The 24,149-nt window shown below is 52.0% G+C and overlaps 2 protein-coding genes and 1 non-coding gene across 4 annotated transcripts; 1 reads left to right on the top strand and 2 right to left on the bottom strand.

The window, feature by feature from the left end:
* Nucleotides 1–846: 846 nt before the first annotated feature.
* On the bottom strand, nucleotides 847–17,635 carry GANAB (glucosidase II alpha subunit). Of its 2 annotated transcripts, XM_060019046.1 has the most exons (25): nucleotides 17,563–17,635; nucleotides 14,112–14,216; nucleotides 13,854–13,962; nucleotides 13,476–13,603; nucleotides 9,590–9,769; nucleotides 9,047–9,112; nucleotides 8,167–8,236; nucleotides 7,905–7,992; nucleotides 7,729–7,825; nucleotides 7,295–7,475; nucleotides 6,556–6,709; nucleotides 6,115–6,350; nucleotides 5,906–6,032; nucleotides 5,723–5,802; nucleotides 5,338–5,481; nucleotides 5,144–5,240; nucleotides 4,763–4,864; nucleotides 4,344–4,587; nucleotides 3,181–3,245; nucleotides 2,910–2,986; nucleotides 2,725–2,799; nucleotides 2,434–2,547; nucleotides 2,198–2,310; nucleotides 1,955–2,055; nucleotides 847–1,837 (listed from the first exon to the last, which is right to left on the bottom strand). In XM_060019046.1, the coding sequence occupies exons 1-25, from the start codon at nucleotides 17,598–17,600 to the stop codon at nucleotides 1,728–1,730; spliced, it is 2,901 nt and encodes a 966-aa protein (XP_059875029.1). In that variant the 5' UTR covers nucleotides 17,601–17,635; the 3' UTR covers nucleotides 847–1,727. The 2 variants fall into 2 exon arrangements, with proteins under 2 accessions (XP_059875029.1, XP_059875030.1); XM_060019047.1 differs by lacking the exon at nucleotides 9,047–9,112.
* Nucleotides 15,716–15,821, top strand: LOC132430408 (U6 spliceosomal RNA). The gene has a single exon (XR_009520499.1). It is a non-coding gene; the product is annotated as a U6 spliceosomal RNA (small nuclear RNA).
* Nucleotides 17,636–17,881: 246 nt separating the features above from the next.
* Nucleotides 17,882–22,496, bottom strand: INTS5 (integrator complex subunit 5). Its single transcript, XM_060019048.1, has 2 exons — nucleotides 22,364–22,496; nucleotides 17,882–21,017 (listed from the first exon to the last, which is right to left on the bottom strand). Exons 1-2 carry the CDS (start codon nucleotides 22,441–22,443, stop codon nucleotides 18,038–18,040), a joined length of 3,060 nt encoding a protein of 1,019 aa, XP_059875031.1. The 5' UTR covers nucleotides 22,444–22,496; the 3' UTR covers nucleotides 17,882–18,037.
* Nucleotides 22,497–24,149: the final 1,653 nt, after the last annotated feature.

Here is a 24,149-nt window from a genome sequence, read left to right on the forward strand (position 1 = left end):
ATGAAAATACTTGCATCAGGGACTTCCTTGTGGCGCAGTGGTTAAGAGTCCGCCTGCCAGGGGCTTCCCTGGTGGTGCAGTGGTTGAGAGTCCGCCTGCCGATGCAGGGGACACAGGTTCGTGCCCCGGTCCAGGAAGATCTCATGTGCCGCGGAGTGGCTGGGCCCGTGAGCCATGGCCGCTGAGCCTGCGCGTCTGGAGCCTGTGCTCCACAACGGGAGAGGCCACAACAGCGACAGGCCTGTGTACCACAAAAAAAAAAAAAAAGAATCCGCCTGCCAATGCAGGGGACATGGGTTCCAGCCCTGGTCCGGGAAGATCCCACATGCCACGGAGCAACTAAGCCCGTGCGCAACTACTGAGCCTGCGCTCTAGAGCCTGCGAGCCACAACTACAGAGCCCACGTACCACAACTACTGAAGTCCATGCGCCTAGAGCCCATGCTCCGCCACAAAGAGAAGTCACCACAATGAGAAGCCCGCGCACCACAACAAAGAGTAGCCCCCACTCGCTGCAACTAGAGAAAGCCCGCGTGCAGCAACGAGGACCCAATGCAGCCAAAAATAAATTAATTAAAAAAAAAATTGGCATCAAGCAAGCTGAAGGAGGCTTGCACTCACTCATTTTGCTCAACCAATGAGGCTTATGCTGAAGCTAAATGAAAATGTCAGGTCCTCGGGCTTTTAGGGGTCTGTGGTTCAGGCCAGAACTGGAATCCAGACGCCAACAGTTATTTATGGTTTCTCTCTTTATTGTTTCTCCTTTTATCAAAACCTGTCACAGCTGGGGGCCAAAAGGAAGTAAAAAAAATTCCCACAAACATTCCCCATCGTCCCCAGTTAGTCCTCCCCCACCCCCCACCCAGGGCCCTGGGCCAACCCTGAGCGCACATGATCATCTCCCCCACCCTCAGCCTTCCCCCAGCAATAAATACAGGTGACCATGATTCGATGAAACCGCAACTGATTTCTCCATCTGGAATGCCCCTCAAGGGGACAAAATTTTAGGAGGCAAAAGAAGTCTCGCTCATCCCCTCTTAAGGAGTGGAAACTTCTTTCCCCCAAGGGACAGGGGAGGTAGAACTGCCCCTGTCAGAACCGCAGCTGCTCTAGATAGAAGCAGGGAGAGGAAAGGCTGGGATGCCAGGGAAGAGGATGTTTTCCAGCAACCTCACTCCTTTGATCCATTCATCCCTTATCAGGGTAAGGGGTGGACCCTGTGCATCAATGGGGCATAAAACAGAGAGGCCTGATAGAGAAGAGCCAGGAGGAAGAAATAAAAAGGAGGGAGAACAGTTTGGTGGGGAGGGAAGGGGAAGGAGAAAAGGAGCCCTAAAGCTCACTGCCCTCATCTTCTTCCAAGAAATGGCATCAACACACAAGAGACATGAACAGAGAGGGTATGGAGGAGATTCAGGGCCCCCAGAAGAAAGAAAAGAGAAGGGAAAGCAAGGGCCCTGTGGTCCCCAGGTCTTCACAGGTGAATGTGCTCCAGTCAGAGCAACAGAATATTTGGGGATGAAGGGAGATGTGGTGTCAATGGGGTGGGAGAGGTCAGGAGATCACAAAATGAATTCAGAGCCCAGGGAAAGCCCTCTCATCCTGCCCAGATGTTGGCAGAATGTAGATCTTGAGATAAGAAAGGTGAAGTCTGGGGAAGGTCAAACTCCAGGGCAGAAGGAAGAGTAACTATCAAGACCATCACACCCCACCCCAACATCCCCTGGGTTATCGCAGGTGAATACTCCAGTCGGATACCACACTGACGCCAGGCTTGCGCAGGATCAACACAGAGGTCTCAGGGTCATGCTGGAAGGACAGGCGGCTTTCAGGAGATCCTGGTGGAGGAAAGAGAAAGAGTGCCAGAGTCAATAGCAACTACTTTCCTATACGCAGGGGGTCCCCAACCCTGCCCTGCTTCTTCTCTTTCCCCACCTGGGGGCCAGATCACTCACCTTTTGTCTGGAGTACCACGGTTGCTGGCTTTCCAGCCCCTATTATCACCACCCGCTCAATCCAAATTGGTGTCTCAAAGTGGCCTTTGGGGTCTGCTGAGCTGGAGGAAGCAAAAATGGATACCCATCAGAAAAAAAACTGTCAGAGCAGAGAGGAGGAGAGCAGAGCAAGGCCATGATGTAAGAGCACAGTGAGCTGTAAGCATCCCAGAGGCTGCCAAGGAAGAAAGGGTACCTCCTTACCTGGAGACAAGGGTGTTGCCAGAGAATGAGAATCGACGCAGCAGGAACTCATGGCGAGTCTGATAGTTGAACGTGTGCCCATCATCTAGAAAGAGCTCTCCTTGGGCCGTACCCTGAGCAGGAAGTGGGGTAGGCGAGAGCCTGAGCCCAAGAGGGAGTGAGGGGCACATGCCCAGGGGACTGAATCCTAGGAAGGTAGGCAGATGGTTGAGGAGGCTCCCTGCTTATGCGCTCACCTGGAGGCTGAGTGCAACGAAAAGAGTGATGGGGTCATCCTTCATGCAGTCTGAAGAACGCCGCACTCGCATCCATCGGGGCACAATTGTCCCTCCACGCTGGAACACGGGGATCTAGGGCAAGAGCAGTGCTGGGATGAAGTAGCCCTGTTGTTCAACCCTGGGCCCTGCAATATCTTTTGCTTGTGTATATCTGCGTCCCCTTAGGAACTGGACTCCAAAGTATACACTCTCTCCCCTTCTGGAAACCTACAGGCAGATGGAGCTGGCAGCTGGGCCAGGCATACTCACACTGCTTAGAGTTACAGGCAGATACAGGGTCTGGGGACCATGATGCTTCTGGTAGCTATGAACGTCATACCACACCTGTGGGTGCAGAAGATATACTCGGTCACTCACTGCACGGAGGACCCCCCACTCTATTTACCCTCTCTGACCTCCACCACCTTTCCCCACCACACCCTTCCTTAACTCACCTCCCCTTGGCCAGGAAGATAGACCTGCACGCCATGAGCCTCAGAGTCTGATACAGGGTGAACCAGCAATGCATCCCCTAAGACACAGCAGAATCAACTCTGAATTGGGGAGATCAGTTCCCAAAGAGGGAGCCCTAGAGCACCCACCCCCTTGCACCCCTGGCCTCATTCACTCCTCCCTCCCTGCACATCCACAGACGTATCTATCACAGTGCTTGCTTCTTCTCAGCCCTATCCCAACCCACCACTAACTGTCCCCCTTGTTTCTCACCAAGCAGGAACTGATCATCTATACTGAAGGTGGTCACATCCTGAGGATAATGAACCCACAGGGGCCTAGGAAGGAAGCAGGACAAGAAAGGAAGACACTTGCTGTTTGGCAGAAGTCAAAGATGCTACCCCAGGCACTGGCAAAAAGAAGAGCACAGGGGAAAGACCCGCGAGCTGGCAGCCAGACAGCCCAGCAGGCTTAAGGACTCAGCTATGCACTCTAACCTTGGTCTAGACATTTAACTTCCTAACGTGTCTCCCTGCCTCCTCCCACCCTGCTCCCTCTGGAAACTGCTCTGCACAGCTACCTCCCAGCGGCCACTTCATTATCCTGGCCTGAAAAGCCCTCTAGTTCAGGTTGAATTTTCCACTCCACCTCATCTACCTCTCCCTCTGGTTCTTTACCCCTGAGACACACTGGTTTGTTCCTACTCCTGGAACATAACAAACTCATTTCCATTTCATAATTTTTGCACTTGCAGTCTCCCCTGCTTGGAACATTCTTCCTCTGCGTCACAAAAGCCTGTCTTACTCATCAGTCAGGGCTCATCTTTACGTGGCCTGTTTTTTGTTTTTTGTTTTTTTTTGCGGTACGCAGGCTTCTCACTGCTGTGGCCTCTCCCGTTGAGGAGCACAGGCTCTGGACGCGCAGGCTCAGCGGCCATGGCTCACGGGCCCAGCTGCTCCGCAGCATGTGGGATCTTCCCGGACCGGGGCATGAACCCGTGTCCCCTGCATCGGCAGGCGGACTCTCAACCACTGCGCCACCAGGGAAGCCCTACGTGGCCTGTTTGTGGAACTTAACTCCGTTACCCTGTTCTATTTTTTTCAAAAACCTTGTCAGTTTTGGCAGTTTTCCTATTTCCATATTTGTTTACATGTCTCTCTGTCTTCCTCCCAAGAATGTAAGTTCCACAAGGGTACGACACTTGTCTGACTTGTTTCTGGCTCTAGGGATAGTGATGAGTAATGCCTAGCATGTCATAAGCACTCAGTAACGTTCACTGCTCTTCATCTCCCCACTGGTCTCTTCTTACTCTTGACCTTGCAGTCAGATTTCCCTCCTTTACAAGGCCCTCGTAAATGAAGAAAGAGGCCCAGAGATGGAACCCAGTCTCCCAGCCATCTCAGTCCATTCTACACAGACCCAACTGAATGCCTCACCTCATGATAGGAATCCCTTCACGATGGGCCTGATAGAAGAGGGTATACCAGAAGGGCAGTAGGGAGTATCGCTGACCCAAGGCGTCTCGGATTATGTCATGGTACTGAGACGGTAACAACCACGGCTCTCGCCGACCAGTGTCCAAGTGGGCATGTGCCCGGAAGAACGGCTGGTAGGCACCCATCTGGTACCAGCGCACAAGCAGCTCTGGCTCTGGATTTTTGAAGAAGCCGCCCACATCCGCTAGAGAGGGGAGGGAGGAAACTGGTTGGAAAAGAGGGTGAGGGAGGGCTGCTGCCTAAGGAGCCCCCCAAGGCCCCATCGTGGACTGTCAGTTCTCTGCACAGGCCTAGGTTTTATGCCCTCTACCTTGCCCCTCTCCCGCCAAAGCAAGGCTCCAAGTTCCTCCCCCTCTCACCTCCACAGAAGGAAAGTCCCACCAGCCCCAAGCTGAGACACATAGGAATAGAGATCTTCAAATGGTCCCATTCGGCAGCATTGTCGCCTGTCCACACGGCTCCTGAGGAAGAAAAGAGGGAGGGAACTTGCAAACAGTGAAGGGGCTCAGCCTTTTATACAGCTGACCTCTCTAACCTGCCACATCTCCTCTGGGGCCCACAGAGTCCTGCTGAAGACGGCGGAGTTCACAAGAGCACTTCAACACGGACTGGCCCTCCCACTCCCTGCCTCGCTTTTAGTGAACAGCTGGAAGGAAATACGTAACTCTCAGAGGATGGACAGACTTCTCCAAGAACCAGGCCCAGGTCCCTCTGCCACAGCTTTATTCTCCAAATCTTACCAAAGCGCTGGGAGCCAGCAAAGAAAGCCCTGCTCAGGACAAAGGGGCGTTCTATGCCCCCGGAGCGCAGCACCAGCCCGTCAGCAGTCGCCATGTGCTGCGTGGGAACAGGAAAGAAGGGTAGTGAGGAGCAAAAGCCAGCTGTCATCGGTGCAAGTTCTCGGTCCTTGGTCTCTCCTCTCTCAGTCCCTTACCACGTAGAAGCCATAGATGTTATGCACGTCTCGGTGCTCCCAACCCCCATAATGCTGGGCATCCTTGAGCATGGTGACCTCAGGACCATTGAACACGGACGGTTCATTCATGTCATTCCAGACATAGAGGTTGGGAGATGAGCCCTGAGAACACAAGGCAGAGAATGGGGACAGACGACAGAGGGGAGGGAGAAGACAAAACAGTGTCTGAGCAGAGAGCTCCTAGGAATCCAGAAAGATGCATTTCTCAGGGCCCCCCCCAGGATCATCAAGGCCCCGATATCTTATGAGCAACCAACCATAGCAGGGATAGCAGGCAGAGAATGACTGATTCCAAGAGGTAGAGTGGGAAAGACAGAGGCAGGTCGGGGAGGGGCTGCCATACCTCATAATTGTCAAAGCGAAACATGTTAGCCCACCAGGCCCTCATCTTGGGATTGGTGAAATCAGGGTAACCGGCTGCGCCTAGAAGAAATCAAGGATGGCTTTCAACCCCTGAGGGGTAAAATAGCCTCCACTCTAGCTCCCTGGCCTCCCAATAGCCTCCTTTAATTCCGGGCCCACCTACCTGGCCAGCACCAGCCTTCGTAGTCAGAGCCATCCCGGGTTTTAACGTACAGACCCAGGTTCTGCAACTCTTCATGTACGCGGTAGCCAGAGTCCACCTTGATGTGGGGGTCCACGATGGCCACCAGCTGGGGGCACGGAACACGGGTAGTGAGAGTTCTCCAGGGCTATCATGCCTGAGAAAACCAACCATGGCTGCGGCCCTCTTACCTTCCGCCTCTTGGAGGCCAAATGCTCAAGCATGGTGAGGGGCTGGGGGAAACGGCTGGGGTCCCAGGTGAAATACCGCTTGCCATCAGCATGCTCAATGTCCAGCCAGATGACATCGCAAGGCAGGTTGTGATCATCGAAGCCCTGATCGACTTCCAGAACGTCAGCCTCATCCCGATAGTTCCAGCGGCTCTGGTGGTAGCCGAGGGAGAAGAGCGGGGGCAAAACCTGGGTCCCTGCAGGTTCAGTGAGGGATGGGTGTCACAATGGGGTCAGGCTCAACCTGGGGCCAATGGGGATGCCCAGAAATTGAGGGAGATGAAAGGGCACCGGGCTAGAGAATAGGCCAAGGCACAGGATTTCTGAAAATGCAGTCATCCCTCAAGAAGCCAAGGACCAGAAAGGGAGGCTGCAGGCTGACAGAGTAGGGACACTGCGTACCTGTGAGACTAGCGTACTGCCGGAAGACATCAAAGACAGACGGCCCAAGTAGCAGGAAGACATCAATGATGCCACTCTCCGATATCCAGCGAACATCTGTCTGTGGGGTCTCCCCAGAGCCCTGCAGGTAGTCCAGCATCTTCCCAAACAGGGTCTGCAGAGGGGACCAGAGAGAGGTCTGACACCACCCTCTTGCTTCCCAACCCAAAGACAAAGCAGCAGTGTTTTCCTCAGAGTCCTCACACAGCTGGCTCCTTGAGTCACTTCGGGCTGAGATTAAACGTCACCTCCTCAGTGAGGCTTCCCTGGGCCCCATCATAAGCAGCACCGCCCATCCCCATCACATGACGACTGCATTTCTTTCTTAGAACTTACCACCACTGAACTCATCTTCCCTCTGTTACCTGTTTAATCTGTCTTCCTCCTTTCCTAACTCAGTGAGCAATATATCCCCAGCACCTAGAAAAGGGTCTGAAGCTCCTAACGCATACTCAATAACAAATGTATTAATAAATGCAGAAAAGGAAATACCTTCCCCATGAGTCTGTGTCTTCTGGGAGTGTCTGGGGAACTCATATGCTGCCCAGAAGGCCCAGGGCCTGTCTCTCATCCAGTCCCCAAACAGGTATCCAAATAGGCCACTCTACCAGCCTCTTCAAAGCAAATGCCCCTAACAAACCCATCTGTCTCAAGGCCTGACGATTCCCTCCCTTATTGCTCCCCACGCCTGTGCGCTCACCTTGCCTGCAGTGTTGGAGGATATGTCAACCCAGGTCTCCGCGGCGTTGAGCCAGAAGATGCCCAGGTCCCGATGAGGGCTGTGTGCTAGGAGCATGGGCACAGACCCATATAGGGCCATGCGGTTGTACAGCTCATACTGGAACACGTCCAAATTGTAGAGGCGATACGGCTCCCCACCCCTGCAGGCAGGCAGACAGACAGACTGGCCCCGGGCCATGGCATGCACAGCCCCAGCCCCACAGACACAGATGAGGGATAAAAACTGGCCCCTCTGCCCTTTCTCAAAGCAGCATTTTCTGATGGCCCAAGGTTCTCTGGCACAGGAAGTGAGCCACGCTCGTCTGGAGTGTCTAATCTGTGTGCACATCTCCCACAGCGCTGGCCTCTGCCCCCTTCTCTCCCCCCATATCCTGATGTCACTGTAGGACTCACTCAGTGACTTTCAGCCTCAGGTTGTCTGCATGCTCGGGGATCCCATACACATGCTCCATGCCTGGCAGAGAGAAGTCCAAACTCACAGACGTGGGGCCTGGAAGAAAAGCAAAAGATGAGCTTCTGCTTGGCAAGGACTCTCTGTCCTCTTGCCCAAGGCTCCCCCAGCCCCTCACCAAAGGGCTTGCTGTCAGTGTGAGTTTTAAATGTCTCTTCCCAGGCTCCTGGCTCATCGTGCTCTGCCTTCCCCTGGGTCTCATCTGGCTGGAAGGAGAAAGCAGACCACTACTCAATCACACACCAGGTCCTCTCTCTTCCCTTGCCCATTTTCTAAATCCCATCCGCGATGGCAAGACTAAGCTCAAATTTCTTGTGGGCCTTTCCCCTCCAACCTCCCAGCCAGCCCTGTGCTCCAACCACCCACCCCCACCAACTTGCCTTGTCACCATCCCCAGGTGTTTCCTCGGGCTGGGCCCCATCGCCCTCAGCTGGGTCTTTTGATCCTTGCCTGGAAGGTAGGAGAGCTGTCTGCTCCAATCCAGAGGGGGCAGGGACGAGGGGCTAGTGGAAGGAGGGGTGAGGGAATAGAGAGCCAAGGGTCCAAAGGAACGAAGGCACTGGAGGAAGGGACTGAATGTTAAAGCTTGGAAAGGGACCCCCAGTGAGCAGATAAGTGTGCAAAGGACAGGGAGAGAAATGAGAAAGGGAAATGAGAAGTAAATGCCACCAAGGGGTGCCTTCCAAACACAGGCCCAAACCATCAGCCTCTGCCAGCGTTCCAGAAGAGACAGGCAGACAGGTTCAAGGGCCTGGGTTCGGAATGCCAGTCCTAGCCCTGCTGCCTCTACCAAGAGACTCTGGCCCCAACTTCCCTCACTGGGCCTCAGCCTCTTGGCATGACACAGGGTTTTGCAAAGGCAAGTGAGTCATAACCATGGTCAAGCCTCTACACAGGGACTCAAACAAGAGATTCTGCCAAAGGATGCTTTCAAGGGCAGCTGGCAAGCAGCTCTGCCCAGAGCCTCAGTGCAAGCCAGCTGAGAGGCAGGAACCCCAGCAACAGGCAGCATCTCTCCACCCCCTGGCAAAGCAAGAAGCTCCCTACATTCCTCAAGGATATCCAACATTTCATCTTCCTTCTCCCAGGGGGCTCCTAGCCAAGGGAATGGGGAACGGGAACCAGAGACCATATAGCTGGGGAAAAAGAGGTGAGTGAAGGACAGGGTATGGAAGGGTCTGGGGCACCTTCCCTGGGGGCCAGAGTGAAGGGGGGGTAAGGGCAGAGGAACAGATACAGTACCAGCGGTCATGGATTTACCTAGAGAAAAGGTTCTTGATCTTATCCCAAATGCTACCGAGCGTGAGACTAACTTTATCCGAGAAACTGGGGCAGGAGGAGATGGGTAGGAAAGGGGAAAAGGAGGCACAAAACCAACACAAAAACAGAAACATAAAAGTGAGTTTCAGTCGACAAACTTCCAGAGATGGGGTGGGGGAAGAAATTAAAAACAAAAAACAAAACAAAACAAAACAAAAAAAAGGAAGAAAATAAATCTGGGAAGTGTGATGGTGTGAGAGGGGGAAGAGGGAAAGGCAGACCCAGGCAGGCCTCTGAGGGAGGAGGTGCCCAGGGTACAGCTCATGGACAAAAGTGACTGCCTCCTGGTCTGTACAGGAAATGGAGAAAACTTCAACCCAGGTCTGCTTCCTACCCTCCCTGATGGTCAGCTTCGCCCAGCCCCCAGGCCCGACCTGGCTCTACTACCACCCTGTCTTCCTCCCAGGGACCCAGTGCCAGATCCTACGACACCCCTAGGTTCCTTCACACTAGGTCCCCTTCACTCCTGATCCCTGTACTCACGAGACCCTGGGAGCCCTCTGGTGCTCAAAATTTAAGAGTCCTCGGGCATTGACACTGAGCAGAAGGCTGCGGTCCTCCAGTAGGTCGAGGCGGAATGGCCGTGCCGTCAAGATGATTTTATAGGGCCCCTCAGCCATGGTTAGCTCTACGCTGTTGGCATCCCGGCCAGAGACAGAAAGCCTGGGAAAAAGATCAAAAGGGATATAAGGAAGTGCAAAGTGCCAGGAGCAGTCATGACACTTAGAAGACGGGGGACCTGCTAAGAGCTATACAGGCAGTGTGGTAACAGTACAGGGACAGATAAGTTGACCAAAGGAATCAAATAAAGAGCCTGGAAACAGACCCAAGCATCTTAGAATGTTGAAATGTAACAGATGGCATGGCAGTTCAGTGAGGTCTGGCGGACTATTCAATAACAGAGCGGAAAAACACATTTTCTGTATAGAAAAGAAATGGTATCACACTCCTACCTCATACCAGATACAAGTATCAACTCCAGACAGATTATGACTTAAAATTTTAGAGTAAAACCTTTAGAAGAAAATATAAAAAAATATTTTCTGACTCTGAGGTAGATAAAGATTATTTAAACACAACTTAGAAAACACTAACACCAAAAGGTAAGAGACTTATCTACCTGACAACAAAATTCAGAATTTCTATTTATTGAAAGATACGTTAAGGGTAATCAAAAACAAGAAAAGTCTGAGGAACTGTCCCAGTCTAGAGGAGCCTCAGGAGACATGACAACTAAATATAAAACAGTATCCTGGATTGGATCGTGAAGCAGAAGAAGGACATTAGGTAAAAACTAAGGAAATCTGGGACTTCCCTGGTGGCGTGGTGGTTAAGAATCCACCTGCCAATGCAGGGGACTTGGATTCAATCCCTGGTCCGGGAAGATCCCACATGCTGCGGGGCAAATAAGCCCGTGCACCACAACTACTGAAGCCCACGCACCTAAAGCCCATGCTCCGCAACAGAAGAAGCCACTGCAATGAGAAGCCCGCTTGCCGCAACTAGAGAAAGCCTGCACGCAGCAACGAAGACCCAATGCAGCCATAAGTAAATAAACAAATAACAAAAAAACTAAGGAAATCTGAAAAAAATATGGACTTTAAGCTACAAGGATATATCGTACAACACAAGGAGTGTAGCTGATATTTTATAATAGTTATTAATGGAGTACGACCTTTAAAAATTGTGAATCACTATATTGTACACCTATAACTTATGTAATATTGTACATCAACTACACTTCAATTAAAAATAAATGAAATGGTGGCGCAGTGGTTAAGAATCCGCCTGCCAACGCAGGGGACACGGGTTTGATCCCCGGTCTGGGAAGATCTCACATGCCTTGGAGCAGCTAAGCTCGTGCACCACAACTATTGAGCCAGAGCACCACAACTACTGAAGTCCACGCACCTAGAGCCCGTGCTCCGCAACAAGAGGAGCCACCGCAATGAGAAGCCCGTGCACCACAATGAAGAGCAGCCCCTGCTCGCCGCAACTAGAGAAAGCCCGCACGCAGCAATGAAGACCCAACACAGCCAAAATAAATAAATAAATAAAATTTAAAAAAAAAATAGGGCTTCCCTGATGGCGCAGTGGTTGAGAGTCCACCTGCTGATGCAGGGGACGCGGGTTCGTGCTCCGGTCCAGGAAGATCCCACATGCCACAGAGCGGCTAGGCCCATAAGCCATGGCCGCTGAGCCTGCGCGTCCGGAGCCTGTGCTCCGCAACGGGAGAGGCCACAACAGTGAGAGGCCCACGTACCACAAAAAAATAAACAATAAAAACACTTTAAAAAAAGGAATGAAAAAAGAAAAAAAAATATGAACTTTAGTTAACAATAATGATATCAATTCATTATGTATGACAAATATATCACAATAATGTTAACAGGGGAAAACAAGAGTACAGGGTATACAGGAACTCTCGTAATATTCTTGAAACTTTCCTATAAATCTAAAACTATTCTAAAATTAAAAAATCGTTGGGACTTCCCTGGTGGCGCAGTGGTTAAGAATCCGCCTGCCAGTGCAGGGGACACAGGTTCGATCCTTGGTCTGGGAAGATCCCACAGGCCGCGGAGCAACTAAGCCCTCGAGCCACAACTACTGAGCCTGCGCACCTAGAGCTTGTGCTCCGCAAAGAGAAGCCCGCACACTGCAATGAAGAGTAGCCTGCACGCAGCAACAAAAGACCCAATGCAGCCAAAAATAAATAAATAAAATTTTTTAAAAAATAAAATTAAAAAATCTTCTTTTTTCAAGGCACCTTTAGAAAAGTAAAAAGATAAGCTACAATCTGGGAAAAGATAACTGCAATACATGTAAGTAATAAAGAACTGGTATCAAGACTAATGAATTTCCACAAATCAGTGACGACAAACAACATAAAAGGAAAATGAGCAGAGCAGTGAACTTCCATTTCACAGAACAGAATGACAGATAAATACATGAAGGCATGCTCAATATCAGTAATAAACTGGGAAAGACAAGCAAGCCAAGACCACCACATGGTATCATCCTACAGCATTCCACTGACAAAAATTAAGTCCAATAGTTCCAAGGGCTGGAGAAGATGCAGTTCAATAAGCCTCTTATATATTGCTGGTGGAAGTGTAAATTGGTAAGCCACTTTGGCTTTATCTTGGAAAGTTGATGATTTCCATATTCTACAACTCTGCAGTTCTTCTCTTAGCTATACACCAAAGAGAAACTCCTGCACAGGGAGACAGGAGACATGGACAAGAATGTTCACGCCAACACTGGAAACAACCCAAATGCCCATCAACACAGAAATGGAGAAGTAAATCGGGATATATTCATATAACATAACATTATACAGCAGTAAAAATGAGTTTCTGGAGCTACATGCAACAAAGTTAAATCCAGTTAAGTGAAAAAAGGAAATCCCAAAAGACCACATTCACTAAGATACTTTCCCTATAAAACTCAAGAACAAAATCACATAATGTGTTGCTTAGGCAAATGTACGAAAGTGTGTATATGTATATACGTACCCACGATATAACTGTGAGAACAAAAAAACAAGGGAATAATAAACCAGAATAACAATCATCTCCGAAGGAGTCAGGGGTACAGGACAGTGAGATGTATATGTTTGGGTTAGGTGAAGGGTTTATCATGTTATTTTCTAAGTTAAATACTTAACAGAGAGCCATGCGTGGAATAATGACGACGATGTGTCATGACCCGAGTATTTGAATAATCCTATCCTGAATATCTGAGGAGAAATTGAGGAGGGAGGAAGGGAAGGAGGGAAAGAGGGAAGGAAGGGAGGAAGGGAGGAAGGAAGGAAGGGGAGAAAGAAAAGAGAGAGAAAAGAGAAAAAAAGAAAGAGAAGAAAAGAACAGACGAGACAAGACGGGGGGACAGGACAGGAAGGGAAGGGAAGGGAGGAACCAACCACAGAGACACTGTATTCCTGGAAGGCGAGCTCCATGGCCTTGCTGACTCCCTCTTGTATCTCCAGCACCTAGGCCAGGCCTGGCACAGAAGAGGAAGCAGTATTTCTTTGCTGACTGAATGAAGATAAAGGGTGAAAGAGAAAACAAGTGAGGGAATTCCCTGGCAGTCCAGTGATTAAGACCCTGTGCTTTCACTGCACAGTGCGCAGGTTCAATCCCTGGCTGGGGAACTAAGATCCCGCAAGCCAAGCAGCTCGGCCAATCAATCAATCAATCAGTTGAGAAAACAAGTGAAACAGAAGAACAGATGAGGGAAGGCTGAGGAGAGTGGCCGGGTGCTATTCAGCTATTACCCCAATGTGGAAGAGAAAGTCAGCTGCCAAATAAAGGCTCATTAGGAAGGGAAAGGGCCATGGAGATGGAGATGTTCCTCAGGAAAAACTTACCCAGCTGTGGGGGGATCAGCCACCAACACGTCTGGCACACGGTATCGGGGCCGCCGGGGCTCTAGTTCATCAATTCTGATCCGAGTCATGTTCCTTCGAAGCCCCTGGAGCTCCAGCACAAGCAACACCTGTGGAGGCAGAGGTCTGGGTCTGGAGAAAGGAATGGGCTATACCAGGAAATGCCCTCTGAACCCATTTCTCTCCCGAGGGGGTCTCCTCCTTCTAGCCCTTTGCCTAAGGGATCTGAAATCTGAATTCCTCACAAAGTACAAGTCCCAAGGTTAGATGGCACAGGATGTTGGCTATAGGATTCCCCTTCCCGAATTACCCCTTAGCCATTTCTCCACCCCCACCAAACTCTTCCTTTTCTCCCCTGACCTTAGTGACTTCGTTGATCAGATGGACCGTGAGGGCATCAGGACCAAGCTGCAGAGAGTCCAGCAAGGCTCGGTATGGAGAATGGCCTGGCCGTATGCTTCGTTGCCTCCTGCCAATGTGAAATGACTGAGAACGGGGGAGGGTTCCCCAAGGCCCCTAAGTCCTTCTATCAGCTGCAGTGCCCCAGGCTACCTCATCTGCCACAGACACCTCCCACATTACCCTACTTTCCATTCTTGTCTCCCAGAAATATCATACTTGCAGAAGGAACTCTCTTCGCAGGTCTTAAAGTTGCTTCTATCCACAGCCAGGGTAATTCCCAGGCAGACGCCTAAACAAGCCAGTACCAAACCAGTCCAAGACCTAGGGGGGAAAAGGACAAAGAGGGCACGATCAGCACAGGGTCAGAAAGGGCCCCACCTTCTGAGGTAAAGGCCTCTTCCCACCACAACCCTAAAAGGGGAGAAAGATAGAGTCCCATTAAACAGAAAACACGGCAGAGTGGACAGGGCTTAAGTGTCAGGCCTGAGGAGCTGGCTCACGCACACCTTTCCTTCAAAAGGCAGAGGAAGTGGACAAAGGATCCTTGGCCTTCAGAGGCCTGGTATTGACTCAGGTTACATCAGCCTCTCAGAGGAAAGGAACAGTAACAGCCAGTCCCAGGGGAAGTGGTGGTACCTTATGTGTGGAACAGAGAAACACAGTAAGCCATGCCTTTTCACTGGAAAGACACTGGGGGGACCTACAGTGAAAAAGTTCAAGATGTACCCTCAGCTGGCCTGCTGGTCACAGGTTCCTAGGGTCCTAACATCCCTAACACTCTAGGCATCCTGTTCCTCTGATCTCCACTGCTGTATCTTTGACATAAGTCACCACTGTCACCACGTAAGCTTGAAAAGAATAACAACAGCTAACCTGTGTTGAGTCCTAATAGGCACCCGGGGGCCTGGCTAACCGCCTTATACTAGTTTTTTTGTGTTTCTTTTTTTTGCGGTACGCGGGCCTCTCACTGCTGTGGCCTCTCCCGTTGCGGAGCACAGGCTCCGGACGCGCAGGCTCAGCAGCCATGGCTCACGGGCCCAGCCGCTCCGCGGCATGTGCGATCTTCCAGGACCGGGGCACGAACCCGTGTCCCCCGCATCGGCAGGCGGACTCCCAACCACTGAGCCACCAGGGAAGCCCTATACTAGTTTTTAACTCTCCCTGCAGTTTTTAGTAGTCTCTATGCCCAGGTCTCACCCTGAGATTTCAATCTAATTGGCCTGAAGTGGAACCTGGGCATCAGATTTTAAACTCCCCTAAACAATTCTAATAGGCAACCAGTGTTCAGAACCAATTCTTTATACACACTAATAACTCTTTTCCCTTTCTTTCACTGTTTTCTTGGTGAATGTAGGATTGGGATTTTTCCGAGATGGGAGCACTGAGGCATAAAAGGTTCAATAATTTGGGGCTTCCCTGGTGGCGCAGTGGTTGAGAGTCCGCCTGCCGATGCGGGGGACGCGGGCTCGTGCCCTGGTCCGGGAAGATCCCACATGCCGCGGAGCGGCTGGGCCCGTGAGCCATGGCCGCTGAGCCTGTGCGTCCGGAGCCTGTGCTCCGCAACGGGAGAGGCCACAGCAGTGAGCGGCCCGCGTACCGCAAAAAAAAAAAAAAAAAAAGGTTCAATAATTCATCCAAGATTTAACAGCCAGTATGAGGTGACACTGGTGAACTCAGCTCTGCCTAACTCCAGGGCCCGGGCACTTCATTATGCACAGCACATGCACTAACCACCAGCAGGGCCTGCCTCATTGAGGACCATCACCAGGGTTTCCACAAACTTGTCACTTCCCCAACATGCTATCAAATGACAGACAAGGGTGCTCGCTTCGGCAGCACATATACTAAAATGGAATGATACAGAGAAGATTAGCATGGCCCCTGCGCAAGGATGACATGCAAATTCGTGAAGCGTTCCATATTTTTGGGAGACCCAAGAGGGAAGAGATATGGGATCATATGTATAACTGATTCACTTTGTTATAAAGCAGAAACTAACACACCATTGTAAAGCAATTATACTCTAATAAAGATGTAAAAAAAAAATAATAACAGACAAGGGACTAACAAGCTTATCTGAACAAGTTAGTTTGTTAAGGATATATCCATCCATTCTGAGTAAACCCTAAATAGGGATTCTCACACTTTAGCGTCTGTTAAGAGTTACGTGCAGTGCTTACTAAATGAAGATTCCCGGGTCCCAGGGAATCTGCAGTTTAAACATGCTCTCCCAGTGGCTGATTAGGAGCACACTCTGAGAAAGTGTTCCAAATAAGGGAGAACAAACAAAAACACACATTTCTCCTCAGCATTAAAACTTTGCTACCTGCTAACAGGGTAACCAAAGAGTAGGGCCTACAAACACATTGTATCCAGCATATCCTCAGTATCTGCTTGAAAGCTAAAGGTAAAGAAAATCACTAGAAAGGAGATCACAGAACACAGTAAGCCCTCCAGTTCCAGAAGAATGTGCAAGGCAAGCCAGGCCACACAGAAAGATGAGGAAAACACCAGGCTTTGTGGTTTAATAGGTCAAGCAGGAACAAACAGTAGCAAAACAAGCAGAAGAAATGCTACCAGAAAACTCAAAAGCAAGGCATGTGGCCCAGGTCCTGAGGAGTGACTGCAGCGGACACCCTGAGCAACTGACCCCGTGTCCACCAGCCCAAAGCAGCAGTAATCAGAAGTACAGTGAATTAAATACTCTCTGGAGTCCTACTTGCACAATCTATAAAATGGGTTTGGAGAGACGCCAATGGGGATAGAATTTCTGAAAGATTTTTCAGATGTAACCTGTTGGAAGGCCCTGAGAACTCAGGAATGCCTTGAACGCCCCTGGGCAAGAGGTGGTCACAAGCCAAGGTCAGGAATGAGTCGCAAGGAAAGGTGCACTCATTTATTGTTTCAGGTCACAGGCTTCTGGAGTCAAATTTACGATCCACGCTTTTTTCACCGCTGCCGACAGTACGTGCCTCTCCCACCCCGATACATCCGTTAGGTCCTGGTAAACACTCTGTGGCGCTGATGATTGTTTCGAACCATCTTTTCAGTAATATAAATGCAGAACAAACCACTGTTGTGTTTGAGCAACGTCATCCAGGTCGACTGTGAACTTACGGGATCCTGCCCCAGCCGTGCCCAACGACCGTGGACACCAAACAAGCCAGGGCTGGTGTCCACGTGAAGACAAGGGCAGGGCAGGGTCCGGGGCTCTCGAGGGGAGGGCGGGAAGGGCAGTGGAAGCAAGACTGCCGGCCGCGGTGCTTCCAGCGCAGCTGAGGGGCCGCAGGGCAGCAGGCTGCATTCCCGGAGGCCGGGCCGCATCTCTTCCTCTGCCCCGATGGCCCCGCGCATTGCAGGAAAGAGGCGGCAGCGTTAACCGCCGCAAGCCGCCAGGGGAGGGCGGCGGCTGAGAGTGGCCAAGGCCAAGAAGAACACAAGGCTGCGGCCTTCTAGAGCCACCGGGCCGGAGCGGAGAGCCCCAGAAACAAGGGCCCCCCGACGCGGCGAGGAGGCTGGGGGCACCCGAGGCCGCCTCCAGAGAGACAAAGAGTCCTCACGAGGCTGGGGGTGGCGGAGTCTCAGGAGAACATACAGGAAGGAGAGACACGGGATTTGGGGGTCTGGGGGCGTCCCGGGCGCGTTCCCCGGGATCCGGGCTCCTCACCGCCTCCTACGCGCCGCCACTGCCGCTACCGCCGCCATCTTGTGCCGGGTTTGCTCCTTGACCCGGAGCTTCCCCTCCCCCAGCGCGCGTTGAGCCACGTATCTTAGCGCCCGCCCCTTCCGGCTTCCTGATTGGCCGGGCCACACTGAAGGCTGGCGTCTGTCCCATTGGCCGAGAGCGTACTCTAGATGCTGGTGGGGGCGGGGCCAGGGCGGGGCTTGAGGGAGGGGGCGGGATTGTTCAGAGACAGGAGCTGTCCGAATTTGCCGGCTCTCCACATCAGACAGAGGCACCGGACTCTTGTTTTTCTCAACTCGGCAAATTTTATTTAGAAAAAAAGGTGGGGGAGGAAGAAAGTGACAGCGCTCTTTTAGGCCAAGGTCTTAGAAGAGAAACCTCCACATTTCTGCAGCACCTTAGCCCCCTGTCTGTCTCTCCTGGCTCAACCTCCCTCGGCTTCTGGAGCATGGAAAGGCTATGTCCCCTGCCGAAGGAGATTGGACGGTGAAGGTGCCTGGAAACGGCCAGAGAAAAGGCCCAGGCGGTCAATGTTGCGGTGGAGGACACTGTGCAGCACAGCCAGATGGGCTCCACCTTCACCCCCACCCTCCCTGGAGAAGTCCCGGATGAAGCGGCCACGCTCTGACTGGAAGATGAACTTCTGGGGCAAGGGCCCGTGCTCCCGGAGAAAGCCCCAGACACTGAGCAGCAGCAGACGCACTTCAAAAGGTGCCAGTTGGCTAAATACCTCGTGCATATTCCCCAGGGCTGGTGGCAGGAGGCTTCCCTCAGCCATGACAGCCACCAGGGTGCAGGATGCCTCCAGGTGCCAGGGGGAGTGGGCTGTATCAGGGTGGCGAGAGGCTTCCCAATGGCCCAAGAGGGCGGCCAGCAGCCCCCGCAGCAACACGGAACAGTAGCACAGGGCTGGGGGAGCAGCTGCTACCAACTTTAACAGCTCAAAGAGCAGAGGCTGTTCCCGGAAGCGCCGGCCAATGCGGAGATCCCGCTCCACGGTGGCCCGGGCATGCTCCTCAGGAGGCCAGGCTAGCTCAGCACCGGCTGCATCGGGACACACACTCTCCACCAAGGTCACTGCCACTGCTTTGGCTGCCTCCGGGCTCAGGGTGGGAGCCCCCCAGCAGCCCACACATTCAGTCCCCCCAGGGGCACTGCAGCAGTGCACCAGGAGGCTGAGGAGGCTCTGGGTGTTATACATCACTTCTTGCTGATTGCGTGACTGGGCAAACTTGGGTGGCTTTAGGCCACGGCCGATGACTCCAGCGTGGAAAACAGACCAAATCCCTCCAGGGCCCGGCACAGCTGCAGTGTGCCGCCGGTTTGTGTCCAACAGGGAGGCCGAAGCCAAAGGAGCTGAAACAACTGAGAGAGTCTCATTATCCCCATCCACTTCCCCACCAAACAGTTCTGTGTTGCCCCGATGTAAGGCTCCCTCAACTAGCAGCTGCAGGACAGCCTTGAGCCCAGCCGGGGAGGTCTGGGAGAGGCGGGTAAGAAGCTGGGAGGCGGAAGCCACCCCTGGGGGACCGTGCAGCCTGAGAGAGGCAAAGAAGCGATGCACTCCAGCTCTCACCAGTCCCAGGAGTTGGGAAGGGCACAGGGCTTCCGGAGGAAAGGGACAAATGGCCAGGAGGGAGGCAGAGGCTTCGGCTACTTCCTCCTCAGGATGGAGCAGGAGAGGAGCCAGGTCAGACAGATGAGCTGAGGCCGACTCCCCAAACCGGGCCCCTAGGGCTGCAGGGCCCTCACCACCCTGCTGTTCCCACCCCACTAGCAGTGCCAAGTTACGCAGGAACCGAGCCGTGAAGGGAGGTTGCAAAGTCCCTGCATGTACCCTAGCCAGGCAGCTTCGGAAGGCCAGGGGCAGGAGGCCAGAGAGACTGACCACCAGCCCTGCGTATAACTGAGTGGCCAGACTCAACTCTTCAGGGCTTCGGGCCCGGCTCAGGAGATGGCCCAAGGCCTCAGGTCCACAGCTAGGCCGGGTATAAACAGAGAGCAGGCCAAGGAGCTGGTGTTGCCAGAGGAAGCGTTTTCGTTCCAAACGTAACGTCTCTCCACACAGCTCTCCAACGTGGTTTCTTAGCGCATCTAGAAAGGGCACAGGGCGGGGGGGCGGGGGGGGACCCAGCACCCCTTCCCCAGGAGACCCTCCCCGGTGATGAACCAGCTTTTGCAGGTGCAGCAGCAATAGCTGGATCAGCCGGTCACAGGCCTCACGCACGGTGTCTGGCACAGCCAGGCCCTGGGTGGTAATGACTGAGGCAGGCATGGCTGTGTCCACCAGGAACTGCAACAGGCGGTAGGCACCTGCCCCAGAGGCCTGGCTCACCAGGTGCACGGCCAGGTTCAGCATGTTGTCCAGCTCCTCTCGGGGGAATCCCTGCAGGTGTTGCTGCAGCTGACTCAGCACAGCTGGGGGCTTAAGGCAATCCACCAGCTCTCCAGAGACTGTGCCCAGCAAAGCTGGTGACATGACTGCCAGCTGCAGGAGGAAGGGAACTGTGGCCTGAAGGGAGGGATCCCCACTCCGGCCGCCAGTGCCCCCTGCCAGACTGTCATGAAACATTCGCAGGAGCTCCCGTCGGATGCTGTCTCCATGGCGGGAGGCCAGGTGCCCTAGGATGCCTACAACTGAGGCAATCTTGGGCACCCGTTTCTCCCCAGGGATGGCAGGAGATCCAGGGAAGGGGTCTGTAGAGGGGGTCTGAGAAGAGCCTCCACCACTGCCACCAGCTCCACCTCCAGCCCCACTGTGAACACAGAAGTCCTTAAGGCCACAGGAGAGAACTCGGGAGATGATGGTGCCGGGAAAAGAGGAGCCAATATGCGCCACAACCCAGTCGAAGTGTGGGGAATGCTGGACAGAGGTATCCAGCAAGGCATCCACGCAAGCATCTGGGCAACTACCAATGAGAGCCGAGAGGCACTGAACATAGATGTCCATTAATGTGCGTGTGGCCCGACAGCCCATCCACAGCTGCAGCAATTCGTTGAGAGAGCCAGTGGCATGGGGCACACGCTGGTGCTGGCCCGAGTAAGTGCTGCTCAGTTGCCCCATGAGGTCAATGGACCATGCACTAATCACAGGTGCCCACGCCTTCGGGTTGGCCCGGATAAACTCAGACAGCACCTGCTGCACTTCCTGCACCACATCCTCTAGACCAGGTCCCCCAGCAGGGACATGGGAGGGTGGCGGTGGACGGAGGTGAGGTGGACCAGCCACAGGGCTTTCATCCAGGGCAGCCAGGTGGGCCCGGACACTCTCATCAAAGACACCTCGCAAGTGGTCAAGCACAGCAGCCCGCGCAGGTGGCAAAGAGCGGAGCAAAAGAAGGCCACAGCGAGCATGTTCCCGAGCAGAGAGTTGGTGGCCCAGAACAGGGTCTACACCAGTCAGAAAGGCCTTGATTTCCTGCGACAGCTCCTGAGCACTGTAAGGAAGCAAAAGAAGCAGAGTTAGAGTGTTGGGAGTTGTTGAGCAAGTTACATTCCCTCTGTGAGCTTCAGTTTCTTTCTATGTAGAATAGGGATAACTGTACCTCCCTCAAAAGATAATATTCATAAAGCACGTAAGCACCATATCTAGGTCACACTAGTTACTCAGTAAATGCTAGCTATTTTTCTTTTAATAAATAACAATAGTATCAATATTAGATAACTCTTGTAATACATCAAGTTCTCTTTTAAGTACTTTACTTGTATTATTTCAATACAGATAACAGCCCAATAAGGTAGGTACCATTATGATCCCATTTTACAGGGAAGGAAACCAAGGTAAGTAATCAGACTATAAAGTCCAAGAGGGTAGTTAACAGTTCTCTGCTTTTCAACAGTGGATCCTCTTCTACTGGGGTGCCTGGAATATGGGAAATACTCAATAAATATTTGTTGAATTGAGTAAGTATAGTTTGTGTTCCTGTAACATCTGCTTTAAACACACCTTTCTAGCTTTACTGCACTCCCCCCTACATACAAACGAGAACGCTGGATTTTGCTCTTAATGGAACGAAAATTCTAAGCCCAAATTTGCCCCTTAGTAAGAGCTCTCCCTCCCCAAACCTGCTTCTTCCCATATTCTGCAAGCATCCTAACCACCAACCACTTGGACTCCACCACATCAACAGCCACCACCTTCCCAAAACCCTCAGTATGCCCCAGCAATCAAGGTGCCCCAGGGCAGAGACAAGCTAATGCCCTTCAACCCTTCCCCTCCTGAAACATATGGGTTCAGTCTTAGAGGTTCAGAAGCCAGTGTTACTTCCTCTTATTGCATTTTCTGACAGCATCCTCTAGAGGTTGATAAGGCTCTGACTGTGCCATTCATCTCTGGTTCCTCCAAAAAAAACACTCTACGGTGAGGGGAGTGTCTCCGTTGGAGAGCAAGGGAAAGGCTAGAAGAAAGCATTCTGTGGGTTTCTGGGCCTGGGTGCTCAGGGAGTCTCCATGAAGTCAGGGGACCCTGGGTTCCCTCGGGTCTAAGGGACAGGGCACCTGGTTTCCCAAGAGTTCTGATATTCCCAATTCTTGGAAGAGCAAGGCCAGGATCCGGGGTAACTGGGCATTGGGGTTTAGGGGTAGGCAGTACCGAGATCTTCGGAGTGCGGGCACTGGAGCCCAGAGTTTTAGTGAGGCAGTCCCTGAGTTCTGGGAAGACCCGTCCGGGAATCTCTGAGAACCCGGACGCGAGTTCTCGAGGTGGGATCCGGGTTTCCGCCGAGAAGGCTGGTTATCGGCGCGGGACCCCGCGGTAGGGAAAGATGCCAGGGGCTCTGACTACCTGAGCGGCGCGGGACCGTGGGAGACCGGGGCAGGCCCGGGAGGCCCTGGGGCCCCGGGAGGGTCGCACAACGCGGACATCCCGGAGCCCTAGCCCGAGCCCGAAGCGGGAGCGGCGGAGCGCAGGAGGCGCATGCGCGCTGCCGGGAAACCCGAAAGGAACCAGCGACAAAGCCTCTCAGGAAAACCAATCCGGCGACGTCCGTGACCCTCACACATTGGTTCCGAGATGAGTCGGCGTCCCAGAACGGGACTGCACCCGAGAGCGGGAAGCCGACCCACCCTCAACGCAACCACTTTTTTCCCCCGAGAGGGCTATTTACACAGACTAAGGCTAGCTGCGACCGCTTAATTGGATTTAATTAATTTTCCTAAAGCCGAAACAAAATTTTCAACTCTCGAGGTTTTAAAAAAGGAAGCACCTTAGGAAACATTTTAATCAATAACCAGTGACAATGTAAAAAGCAGTTAAAGGAGAGAAGGGAAGAAGGAAAGCGGAAGAGAGACGGAAAGAAAGGAGTGAAAGTCCGTAAGAGAAGATGAAGAGAAGACAAGGAAAGAGAGGGAGAGGAGGAAGCCCGAAAAAATTGGGCTGGCTACGCTGAAGGTGTTCTCCCAGTCCTAGGTTAGCACTACGATCTCTGTCAGGCTCCCCAGTCTCCCAGTGCAGGGGGGCCTTCCCCAACCTCACATCCCCATAGCTGCAGAGAGAGCTTGGTAACCTTATGAGGATATAATACACCTCATCAAGAGCCCCCGCTCCAACCAGTCTATCTAGATCACGTTCCAGCTATTCCACTAACCGGCTGTGTACTACATTTAACCCCTCTCTGCCTGTTTGCTTTTCTGGAAATCGGGATGTTAATAGTACAATTACCTCACGGGCTTGTGAAAATTTAAACCAGGTAATATGTTTACTGTATAGCACTTGGTGCCTGCAATGGTAGGTAAGCACTATATAAGCAACAGCTGTTTTTATTATATTTGTTGAATGAACTCCAGCTCTTTGACAACAGGGATGTTGCCAGTTTTGTTAAAGGCATTATCATCATCACATACAACAGTGTCTTCCTGGCATGTAGCAGGCTCTTAATAGTTGGTTGGATGAATGAAAAGGAAGGTAGGTTCTGAGGCCTGTATTAACCAGAGGGCTTATTGTTCTCAGTGGAAATGTGAGTTAGAATAACACCAGATGGTAGGTTCTAAAGATACCTTTGAAGTGACGGTGTTTTAAAAGCTAAATGATTAATTATGGTGGTTCTATATTTATCCTTAAATTTTAGAAGTTCGATCACTCATGAAGCGTATATGCTCTAGGACAGTAAATGAGACAATTTCTGCTCCTAGCTCTGCTTCAAACTTGGACCCAACACTTCCCTTCTCTGGGCCTTGACTTTTGATCTATGAAAAGTGGCTTTTGGGGACTTCCCTGGTAGTCCAGTGGTTAAGACTCTGCATTTCCACTGCAGGGGGCATGCGTTAGATCCCTGGTGGGGGAACTAAGATCCGCATGCCTCACGACATGGCCAAAAAAAAAAGTGCCTTTTGAACCCGATAAATTCTTCCAGCTATGAGACTATTATGTGGTCCTTGCCCTTAAAGATTTCACAATCTAAGGGTGCTTGTTTTGGAGTTAGACAGATCTGGATTCATGTCTGCTATTAATTAGCAATGTAACCCTGAGCAAGTGACTCAGCTGCTCGGAGCCCCTTTCCTTAACTGTAAAATGGCGCATGTTGTATCGTATCTCACAAACTTTTTGCAAAGATCACTTCAGATTATTCACC

Source organism: Delphinus delphis, chromosome 8 (assembly GCF_949987515.2).
Source record: "Delphinus delphis chromosome 8, mDelDel1.2, whole genome shotgun sequence".
Lineage (NCBI taxonomy): Eukaryota > Metazoa > Chordata > Mammalia > Artiodactyla > Delphinidae > Delphinus > Delphinus delphis.